We start from the raw sequence: 12,538 nt of genomic DNA, 5'->3' as shown, positions 1-12,538 counted from the left end.
ATCTATCTTTGTTCCCATTCTCTGTACTAATAATTGGTCAAGACAATTGGACCCGTACATGAATTTGACCCATCAATGTACAGTATTTAGACTTCATTAGTTAGTTTGGGGGGTGATTGGACAAACATGATAGAGATATAAGATATTTTCCCCCAGGAAAGTACAGCATACTATCATGCTGTACTTTTTTAATGCGTTATAGCATGTGGCCCTTAATTGGATTTCAGTGATGAAGAAATATGATATGATATACTGATCATCTTTCCTGTTCTAGCTTGGGAATCGGGCCAGTATGTGACATCAGTATATGTATCTGTATCGTACTGTATGTCCCCCTCACAGGCCAGTGGGAATTCTTTCCTCGACCACTGTGTGATCTATCCAGATGTCATTGCCCACTAGTAGCAGCAGCAGCAGTCACACAAAGAAAATTAAGAAAATATGACGAATCAGCCCTTGAAAAAACGCTAACGCTGACACTAACACAGCCCTTTGATAGTCTGTGAAAGCTTGAGGTTAAATCACTACTTGTGGGTTACATAGGAATATGAAAAATATCTAAAATAACCCCAAGCCAACAGAAGTACGATGGTTGATTGATTGATTGATTGATTGATTGATTGATTGATTGATTGATTGATTGATCGATCGATTGGCAAGCTGCTTGCATCGAAGATGCTCCAATCCCCTTCCATTGAAACCAAGGCAGTATATCCTTATGGCAACATGACAACAGCGCGGGCGATTTAGGTTTGACCATTTAGTGGGTGTTCCTCAGCCAAGATCACTACCTGGTCTTTTCTCCTCTCCGATGCTCAGGGGCTGATTGTAGAGCTGACATCACTTTCTGTGCAGCCTTTTTACACGTAGTAAAGAACAGGAGGAGAATGTAGAGGAAGGAGAGAAGAAGACTATGTCTGGCTGAGCAGTGCCTAATTTATGCTGCTATGTTGCTTGACAAAAATAACTTGTTTTGATCAAATAAAACAAAGTCAAGGATCACTGGATTTTCTATTTGGGATGCTTTATATATATATATATATATATATATATATATATATATATATATATATATATATATATATATACATTTATACATACAGTATATATACAGTATAAAACAGCAGAGACAAACACCACGTCTCTGCTCTTTGTAAATGTAAATAATAAGTAAACAAAAATCCAGTGCTGCTTGCATTTCTTTTATATGGATCTTGCACTGTGTCAGTACAAACATCCTATCGTTTTCCACTGATGGCTGAATTCTGTATTCTAAAATATGTCATTTTTGAGGAGCAATATGTCACACATCACACATGTCGGAGCATAATTAAGCACCACTCCCACGAAGCAGTTCTGACCTCTCGCTATATCACAGATCGTGAGCCACCACGAATGCGCAGTGGGCTTCTGTGAGACGGACTGTGCCTCAACACGTGTACTCAGAGGGTGTGTCGGTTATACAGCCTGTCCCTCTTGACAAGGACGGGTGCGTAAGCCTAGTTCGGACCAAGGATTTGCGATGAGTTTCTTTCTCTGTCACCACCAACACCTGCCTTGCTTAATGGAACAACATTAGGAGTTGGCAAGAGTACCGTAAGTATGCCAGACTTAGAGCACTTTAGGTCCAAACATGATGCAGCGGTGCACACACACACACACACATATATATATATATATATATATATATATATATATATATATATATATATATATATATATATATATATATATATGTATATATATATATATATATATATATATATATATATATATATATATATATATATATATATATATATATATATATATATATATATATGTATGTATGTATGTATGTATGTATGTATGGACTGAAATTAAGTCTAGCATGGGATAAGTACAAGCTGAACACTAGACCACAGAAGAATCACATCAATTTTTTTTAGGGTTTTCTTTTTTTTGTCTAGGGAAACAGGACTGAATCATGGGTAAATTCTGGCTAATCGAGATAGGCCTTCAAGCGGCGAGAGCAATTATCACTTTTAAGGTACTAAGACGCTTCTGTATTCCAGGGTGCTGGATGAGAACAGACTGCAGTATCACTGATATGTCAAAATGTTCCTGTGACTGGAACGCGATGCAGCAGGAAAAAAAACTCTTAACAACGAGTGAGAGGGCATACACGTCATCTATGCAACACCCCCAACCCCTCCCTGCCAACATGTACCAGTGATTCTCAACCTTTTTAATTTCAAGAACCCCCAGTTTGATATGCATTCGGTCACGGACCCCCATTTCCTACCTGTCTTATCTCTGGGAACCACAATCTTAAACTGTAAAGTCCTCAATGATAATTTAACTCTGAGAGTGTACACATGGAACCGTAAGGGTCCATTTGGTTCCATTTTTGCACTCTCAGAGTTACAAACCCGTAAGGATCCATTTGGCTCCTAACTCATTTAATTGCCGACCCCCCCTGGAACCCTGTTAAGGACCCCTAGGGGGTGCCCGGACCCCACTTTGAGAATCGGTGCCTTACACTCTATGCATACGTATTCCCCAACAGGAGAGAGGGTGGGAGAGAGAGGGTGGGAGACAGTGTGATATAAAACATTATGGGTGAAATAGAAACGATGAGCGGGTTTCAAGTGGCGAGAGGTCAGTGCTTCTGAGGGGGATGGGGGTGGGGAAGTGTGATTCCTAAAGCCCGACATGTACTTCATCGTCCGGCGGAGTCGCAGCGCCCGAAAATAGCAGCTCCAACAAGCTCAAAACGTGTCACATCCGCGAGCTTGTATAATCGGTTAATTAAGGGCGCGCGACTCCGCCGCACGACAAACTATAAATCCGGCGTCAGACATCTCGGTTTTGGTCCAATGTCCAATCCCAGCATCCCTAGCTTCTGGATACTATATATCCCCTCCCACTTCCTGTGGTTGGATGGTTTCATTGGCGGCAGATTGCGGAGGCGTGTCCAGAATGTCTCGCCGCCAGACGTGTCCCTGGCAGCCATGCGACACTGTAACAGCCATAAAGGAAACATTATTCCTCTTGAAAGACATCATTCTTTACAAGCTTTGTAAAATCTTTGATTTGAACCCTCCCCCTCCCCACCCAACCCTCCCCCCCACCCCGAGGTTCACTCTTCGTTAGAGGCGGCACTCTCCTCCGGCGAGAAAACGGCGAGGGCCGGCGACTCCCCCGCCACCCCTGTGGAATTATGGGAGGCCGTGTGTATGACGATGACAGTGTGTAGGAGGACGAGGGCGAGCAGGCAGATCTTCAGTCGCCCGCCACATAATCGGGGCGTGGCGGCGGAGGTGACCGTGGCCCCCTCCGTGGGTTGGCACGGAGCAGGGGGAGGAGGAGTCCTTTTGTGTGTCCCGCCTGAAGGCTGGTCCACTCTGGCGGCGTCCCATCTGATGTCACAGCACTCCGCCTCGCTCTCCGGCTGCCGATCGCCCAAGAGCCCTGGTGAGGAGAACGGGAATAATAAGGTGCAGTTTGAGGACAGTGGTTCTCAAACAAAGAAGGGACCCCCAAATTGAAACGTATTTGGCCGTGGACCCTCGTTTGAAAGGATTCTGTGCCAGGGCCCCCATAAGAGGAAATTTGTGTTAAAAACATTTTTCAAAATGTTTCAAAAATTGCCAATCTACAAACTCACAATTTGTCACTTTTGACACAATGGCACACCCATTGTGAGCCTGTAGATCGGCTTTAAGTAGCCTAAGTATAAAATTGATTAACTAGGTGAAGTATGTTATTCCATAAAATACTTTCAAGTGGTTAGTTCCTCATTTTCCTGGGGACCCCCTCAAGGACCCCTGGGGGCCCCCTTGACCACATGAGAACCACTGAGGTACAAAGGTAAACGTCTCAGAACAGAGATGCTATGGGTTCACGTGGTTCAGACTCTGCTCTCTGTCCCGACTCTGTCCTTTCCCATAAAGTAGAAATGCCCTAAAATGCCCTTTATGTGATCTTAACATGCTGACGTTTATGTCATCACGTTTGGCCCTGATAATGTCCTGCAGTGAGACGGTCACAACACAACCACCCATAAAGACTGAGCCATTACTTCACCACTTCATGGCTCCTATTTTTCTTATTCCATTTGACCACTTAACCACATAAAAACAAAAACAAAAAATAAATAGCTGCTCTATAAGTTTTTTTCTTTTTGTATTTATTTATTTAGAAGGGGCACTTTTGCTTTTATATTACTTCGATCAGTGGTTCTCAGGGTTCCTTGAGGGGTTTCCAAATTATGGACTCTTACGGGTCTGTAACTCTTATGGGGGGTCTTTGAAATTGAATTGAGCTTGAGAACCACTGACTTAGATAACACAGTGCAGCTTCATCGGGGTGGCCAAGCTTTGTGCAGCATATCTTGTAATCTGGCAGTTGTGCAGAATGAACTGAAGTCCCTATAAAGCCCTCTGGTATTACAATGAACATGGCTTGTGAGATGTCACTGTGTGTGACCTCAAAACACATTCTTCACTAGAAATACTACAGTATATGAGCCTGGACAAACACGCATCTAAACGGCAACTGGTTGTCCAAGGCATTACTCTTTATTAGTATTATTTATTTATTTTCAGTCACATTTAAAATTACTTAAAGGTAGGGTAAGTGATATTTTTGGGTTAAAACAAAAAGTATTTTGGTAAAAGGTTAAAGCACTATATTCTGATTGAAATCATTGCTATAGAGTGTTTGTTCAGTAACAGGAGTCTCCCCGTCTCTCCAGCTCTTTAATAAACAGAAAATACATTTTACGGTAGGTGTCAAAATCTCAGCCAATCAGGAGAAAGTACCAATTTTTAAGCTTCATTTTTATAATGTTCCAGTTCCAATTTTTCCTGCTTATTTCTTAGTGTCATCACTTCCAATTTCACTTGTTTAATCTATATCCTGATTGGGTTCTCTATCCTGATTGGATAAAATTGGAAATGAAACTGAAACGAAAATGCATTTTCTGTTTTATAAAGAGCTGGAGAGACAAAGGAGACTCCTTTTACTGAACAAACACTCTATAGCAATGAGTATTATCAGAATATAGAGCTATTTAACACTTAATTTAATCAAAGAAAATCACTAACCCTACCTTTAAGCCACTTATACCTTCTATACCAGGGGTCTTTAACAGGGGGTCCGGGACCCCTAGGGGGTCCTCAGAGTTACTACAGGGGGGCCGCCAAATATTTGTGTGATATGTTTTTTTTTTACCATAACACTTTAGCTTTAGCAACAAAAAAAAAATCCCTGAAAATAGCAGATCTACAAGCTCACAACGCCTCGCACTGCGAGGCGTTGTGAGCTTGTAGATCTGCTATTTTCCACAATATTTATCTGGGGGGTCCCCAATCCAAAAATGATTACTTTGGGGGTCGCGGCCTGAAAAGGTTGAGAACCACATGCTCTATACTTAGTAAAATGGCCACTTGGTTCTGTACTTCCCTCTACACAAATTCCCTTCACCAAAAATAGCAGATCTACAAGCTTAACAATGTGTTGTGTTGTGAGACCTGCTATGTTTGGCGATTGTCCCCCTCCCCCCAGAATAGGTTCAAGTGGTTAAGGACTGGAGTAGAGGCGCCAACGTTTTCTTGTTATGCACGGTATGGGTTGTCCTGTCTTTCATATACTGTATATAGGCTATCTTTTCTTCTCTCTGTGCGGCTGCATGCAATATTTCCCTCCCGGGGGATCAATAAAGCGTCTACCTAAAGAAAGAGATACTCTGAGTGGAGCAGATTTTAACGTAAGGCAAGGCAGGTGTAGAGCGAGGGGAAAGAAAGAACTGTGATCCCATCTGCCTCCATATAGCACAGGAAACCGTGGGCAGGCCCTTATGACTGATGTTGCTTTGTTGATTCGTTTAAAAAAACCACATCATTATAAATGAGACACGGGATACAATCTATCCACTGTTGTCACAGTGTTCTCAGAATGTGTCCTCGTATAAACCCAGGCATCCCTCACCCGGACCACTATACCTACAGTAAGTAGTACAAGTCATCAGAAAGCACTAACAAAACGGGGAACCTTTGTGCAAGCTTTATCACTTTCTACATTCATATTGTATCGTTGCTGCCGGGTAGAAACCTTGTAACATCGTATTTCAACTGTTTATGTTTTTTTTTTTTTTTTTTTTTACCCATTGAACGCATCTGTCATTTTAGATTTCTTTGGCTAGTCAAAAATATCAGATATACAAGCACAGAGTGCCACGCTATGAGCTTGTAGATCTGCTATTTTTGAAAAAACGTGAAAATGTGAGCAAATCTTTCAATATATATATATTGTTTTTTAAAGCAAACATTTGTAACTCAAATCTTTGCTTCTGAGGGTCCCTGGAACAAAATATAACTTTACAAAAGTTAGCTTTAAATAATACATATTCAAAAATTTGCCCACATTTTCCAAAAATGTTCTAAAGCTCATAGCGCGGCACTCGGTGCCGAGCTATGAGCTTGTAGATCTGCTATTTTTGAATAGCCAAATAAATCAAAAATGACAGAGATGCGTTCCCGGATTGAATGTGTTAAATGAATGGCCTACATTGTCGTATGACGAAGAATGCCTCACAAAAGTTTCAAAAATAGCTGATCTACAAGCTCACGACACGTTTGCGACGTGAAGTCGGTCTGTCTGTGTGGGTTTTATAAATATCTAACCAATGAAAAGTACTAACAAGAGCTTGAGACTACACAATAACTACATTGGATCCATTGGAACACAGGTTATTTTCTTCCATTTCATGAAAGGTAATGGACCCAGACAGCGACGGTATAGATAGAGTTGAAGTGGTTGATGTTGCTTGCATGTTATCATGTTGCTGATCCAGGAAATACACTTTCTTTCCAGTGTTTCACCTTCACCTAAATGCATTAAACTAAATGATATACAGTATTTAGTTTTACCTACCAATCTGTGCTCTGGTTATGTAGCCACATGCTATCGCTTAACCCATTAAAATCAGGAAAGCATCTGTGTAATTTTAGTGGCTATTAAAAAATAGCAGATATACAAGCTCATAGTATGTCTCAAGCTCAAACTTGTAGATCTGCAATTTTTTGAAAAATCTTGAAAATGTGTGAAAATCTTTGAATATATATATATATTTTTTTAATGCATGTTTAACTCAAATCTTTGCTTCTGGGGGTCCCTGGAGCAAAATATTTTGAGATAGCGGCCAAATACATTTAATTTGGGGGGTCCTTGACATGAAAAAGTTTGAGAACCACTGATATAAGCAACATGCGTTTTTTCAGAAAACTGATTTAGAAGACATTCGTAGAATCGGGCCTCAGGTTTTAAGGGGCCAAACCATCACAGAATGAACCAAATTCACAACAACTATCACCTCCGCCTCTCTCTCTCTCTCCCCATACTGACCCGTACAGATGAAGCTGGGACTGCCTCCCTGGATCAGGTCATCGTTGTCGGGCAGGATGTAAGGACAGCTCTGCTGGACCGCCAGACAGTACTGGTGACACGGCACCTTCTTCTGACAGGACGTTTGGCTGGTGGGGAAATACTGAGCACACAGCCAGGGTTTGTAGGCCATCTGAGAGGAAGGGATTGGGGGAGAAGAGCGGAGAGAGAGATGTCATACTGTAGCTCACAAGCCCAGAGAGATGTTATAATGGAGCTCATAAGCCCAGAGAGATGCCATACTGTAGCTCACAAGCCCAGAGAGATGTTATAATGTAGCTCACAAGCCCAGAGAGATGTTATAATGGAGCTCACAAGCCCAGAGAGATGTTATAATGTAGCTCATAAGCCCAGAGAGATGTTATAATGTAGCTAACAAGCCCAGAGAGATGTTATAATGTAGCTCATAAGCCCAGAGAGATGTTATAATGTAGCTCACAAGCCCAGAGAGATGTTATAATGTAGCTCACAAGCCCAGAGAGATGTTATAATGTAGCTCATAAGCCCAGAGAGATGTTATAATGTAGCTCATAAGCCCAGAGAGATGTTATAATGTAGCTCATAAGCCCAGAGAGATGTTATAATGTAGCTAACAAGCCCAGAGAGATGTTATAATGTAGCTCATAAGCCCAGAGAGATGTTATAATGTAGCTCACAAGCCCAGAGAGATGTTATAATGTAGCTCACAAGCCCAGAGAGATGTTATAATGGAGCTCATAAGCCCAGAGAGATGTTATAATGTAGCTCACAAGCCCAGAGAGATGTTATAATGTAGCTCACAAGCCCAGAGAGATGTTATAATGGAGCTCACAAGCCCAGAGAGATGTTATAATGTAGCTCATAAGCCCAGAGAGATGTCATACTGTAGCTCACAAGCCCAGAGAGATGTTATAATGGAGCTCACAATCACAAAGCCAGAGAGATGTTAATGTGTAGCCTGTAAGCAGTGGTGGAAAAAGTACTTTACTTATGTAAAAGTATCAATACTGCATTGTAGACATACTCGGTTAGAAGTAAAAGTCCGGTAATCAAAATTTACTTGAGTAAAAGTACAAAAGTATTGGCAAGAATTTGGCATCAAAATATACTTAAAGTACCAAAAGTAAAAGTACTCATTATGCAGAATGCAGTTATCATATGTCTAAAATGGATAAAACATCTTTTGAAAATAGCAGATCTACAAACTCACTTGTAGATTTTCAAATAGCCAAAGTGTAAATAGGGCTGAAGTGGTAATGTTTTGTAATAATAATCAAAATCTACAAAGTAACTAGTAACTAAATGTTTTCAAATAATTGTAGTGGAGTAAGAGTAAAAGTACTTGAGTACATGTACTCTTTCCACCACTGCCCATAAGCCCGGAGAGATGTGTCATTTAGCTGATAAGCGGATGGAGAGATGTGCTATAATGTGGCTCATAAGCCTAGGCTTCTGGCATTGCAGATTCACTGAGGTGAAATTATTTACAATTTGGCCGCCTGTTTTATATTCACAATGAATTGCAACAACTTGCAACCACTTACAACCATTATCCCCAAAGTTGCATCGGTGTAGATTGGCCTTCAGGCCTATTTTTATGAATAGTTTCAGGCAGTTTTGTGTGTGTGCGTTTCATTGAATTTAATTGAACACTAGTTTGAAACTGCACCGTATAAAAGCTATGCTAAAAGGATGACAGAAAAAGCCCAGGGCTTGTTTCCATTGTGGTCCCTTGTACTCAATTCCTCATCATGACAGACAATACGTTACATATCAACAACAACATATTAAATATTTGCCCATGTGTTGTTTCGTAAATTCTGATACTAATTGTGAATACATTTGAATACATTTAGCAAAAGCCTTTATCCACAGTGTCACACACACACACACACACACACACACACACACACACACACACACACACACACACACACACACACACACACACACACACACACACAGACACCTGCTCACGTGGTATGTTTGGCACACTTTTTCTGTTTCCTCAACACATGATTATGGATTGTTGTCATCAGGCTGAATTGTTGTTCATTTCCCAACATTCAAACCATAGCCAGCCGCCTTCATTTAGGGAGGATTGTTGAACTGTTGTCAAATTCAACTGACATTGGGTTTCAAGTCAAGAGCAGGGGCGGCAGTGGCTCTGGAGGTAGAGCGGCCGCTTGGGAATCAGAAGGTTCCCGATTCGATCCCTGGCTTGACCTGGGTTAGTGTCAAAGTATCCTTGAGCAAGTCACTGTCAGGTTGGTGCCTTGCATGGTTGCCTCCGCCATTTGTGTGTGAATGGGTGAATGAAATTCACATTGTAAAGCGCTTTGGATAAAGGCACGATAGAAATGCACAATTTACATTTTTGCCTGGTAGGCCTATTTTGCTGTATATATCTCTATAAAAATAGATAAAATAATACAAACAGATAAAATATTTGCTGGATGATGGGCCTGTGCATTTGTGAGTGATTTTCTTCCCTATGGTCCTGTCCTGTGTAGAATTTGAGAAATGTGCAGTTGCAGTATATGTCTGGACTGGGCTTGACCATAATTTCCCAACATATTTCAGTACGTTTTTTTGACTTCTGTATCCCCTTTCCCTGCTTTCTGAATCCAAGTACCCCCTTTATCCGACTACTGCATTCTACATAAAAAATATTGACATGAAAAATCTAAAATTTAAGTCAATAAAAAGGGCAAATAAGTATTACTTTATACTCGGTAAAAGTTGTACTAGTCAATGTTGTTGATTTTATTTGGTTTGAAACTTTACAGAGCAGCAGGTTCACACAAAGTTTCTTGATGTTTTATCATTTAATACGACACAGTAAAGGTTTTTCCATTTTCCACTTTCTCTCACCCCCTGTAGTACCTCCGAGTACCCCTAGGAGTACATGTGCCCCCATTTGAGAAACACTGCCTTAGAGCACAACGGAAACACCTCACAGACCAAGTTCAATAAGTACCTGCTTGGTGCCATTGGGAGACGGGTGTCTCTGTGGCAATTGTCAATTTGTAACAAAGGAGATCTGAAACTGTGTCTTCAACATAGTCAGACAAAGGACAATCCCCCACTGCCAAGAAAACTCAATGACTTTAATTTTAAAACTAAATATTCACTATCTGAAGAGAGCCAAGATAACAGAAGGACCGCAGATATGTAACTAAAAACCACTGCAGGATTAGAATAATAATTAGGGTTATTTTTACCTATCCAAAGACGTTTGCTTACAAAGGATTGTTTTTCTGATTTTGAACCACTGAATGCTGAACACCAGAGTGCAGTCCTTTTCTCTGACATAATGTTGTTAATTTAATTGATTCTGTGTAATGCCGCAATGCAACCAATTGTGAGTTTGTAGATCAGCTATTTTCACTTATTTTAAATTGTATTTTTTTTTATTGAAACATTCTGAAATGATTTGGGAAAAAAATCGATTGTAGATTGGCTAAAACATGTTTGCCTCTTTCTTATATTATTTGACAATTTGGCCAATGTTTGGCCAATATAGTTTGTTGATTACTTTTCATGCAGTAATGTTTTTTTATTTTCTTTCTTATTTATTATTTATTTTCTTTCTTATTCTTTCTTAGTATTAAAAAGGTCTTAAAAGTTCTTAAATTGTCACTTCACTGTGATCTGGTGACCCCCCAAAATCATGTGGGGATCCCCCTGGGGGTCCCAACCCACAGGTTGAGAACCACTGGTCTAGAGTGCTACACATGGCGTGTTCAAGGTCATCCCAGGTTCTCCCCCGGAGAGATGAGGCGAGGCGGGGGTCCGCGGCGCTGCCTCATCAATCATTCTGGAGCTATATAACCAAAGGATAGCTGTGGAATAATCTATGATTATGACGGTGGGGTGTTAATGACATGTACCTACTTATGTGGCCTTCTAGCACCATCCAGTGGTGAATGACCGTTTGTTCAGCTAATTGTAGGAGAAGTGACGCACTTCCGGTCTAACGTGAATAATAATAATACTTTCATTAGATTTAGGTAGATTAGCGGCTTAATCCGCACGTAGAAAGTATTGTCCTAGTAGTGGGGTAATTTATGTATTTACTATCTACTTTTCTGTGGGGTATTTAGTTATTTGTTATGCCTGCCAGCGTGACCAAGTGTACTGCGCATGCGTCAACTTCTATAGGACCGGGGCTTTCAGATTAGAAGCTTCAGTAACAAAGCAGAGCCGCGGTGGACAGTTGGTATGTAAACAGAGCTAATTTTACACGACTTAACGTATTTTCTCACATATATATTATACCTTGTGAAGATGTATTTCATGTCGGTAATGATTGTTATGTTCTATGTTTTTATCTCCAGGTTTATAACCTAACTACCGTTGTAACAACCAGTATAGTGTTTAGATAAGAGTGTGATTGTTTGTGTGTGAATGAAACAGAAATAAAACACCAGAAAAGACACTTGTTTGAGTTGTATCCACTGACCACGGCGCTACTACCTTTCCAAAGGGAAATCTACGATTATACAAGGTGTGATTGATTAGATATTTGGACAGTTATAAACCACCGTCGTCTCCGGAGGAGAACGAAAGTGTGGAACAGACGGACGAGGGGAAAGAGGACGCGACGGTCGGACCACTTTCACTCGACGCTGCACGGCGGAGAAGCTGTTAAAGGGAAGTACAATTGTGTTCCTATTGACTACCAGTAGTAAAGAAGGCTGTGAGGGCCAAAAGAAGAGAAAAGCTGTAAGCTAAAAGAAGTAAAAGTGACTGTTTCTGTGGAAGGATCGCTGTGCACTGATGCTAGCCGTGCTAAAGCTAACCAACAGCTGTTGCTTGCTGAAAGAACAGCTGCTGAGCCACTGTTGCTAACAGGATGCTATGCTACAAGCTACATGCTATCATTCTATGGTCTCTTGTTGATGCTACGATACACTGCTACGTACTAGAGAGGATTGTCTCTTGGATGTTTTGCTAGAAGGCTATGCTGAGGATGCTATGCTACACTGCTACATACTAAGGGAGCCCTATCGTGCTATTGTCTCTTGTTGAGATACAACAACACACTGCTGTATGCTAAGGAGGCTGCAGTAGCGCTCGATTGTCTATTGGATGCTTTGCTAGAAGGCTATGCTGAGGATGCTATGCT

At 40.9% G+C, this 12,538-nt stretch overlaps 1 protein-coding gene across 1 annotated transcript in view; it reads right to left on the bottom strand.

Moving 5' to 3' along the window:
- Positions 1 to 3,121: 3,121 nt before the first annotated feature.
- LOC308080536 (NALCN channel auxiliary factor 1-like) overlaps positions 3,122 to 12,538 on the bottom strand; it is a gene marked incomplete at both ends in the record, with an annotated part of 51,709 nt that continues 42,292 nt past the window's right edge. The window contains 2 exons of the mRNA XM_080422432.1: positions 3,122 to 3,453; positions 7,390 to 7,561. Of these exons, the coding sequence (XP_080278558.1) occupies positions 3,122 to 3,453; positions 7,390 to 7,561 (504 nt within the window). The remainder of the gene's footprint in view (positions 3,454 to 7,389; positions 7,562 to 12,538) is intronic.

Source organism: Gymnoscopelus braueri (genome assembly GCF_963280865.1).
Source record: "Gymnoscopelus braueri genome assembly, chromosome: 24".
In the NCBI taxonomy this organism is placed as follows: domain Eukaryota; kingdom Metazoa; phylum Chordata; class Actinopteri; order Myctophiformes; family Myctophidae; genus Gymnoscopelus; species Gymnoscopelus braueri.
Note: the sequence above shows the minus strand (reverse complement) of the source record. Positions and strands in the feature narration are given on the sequence as shown.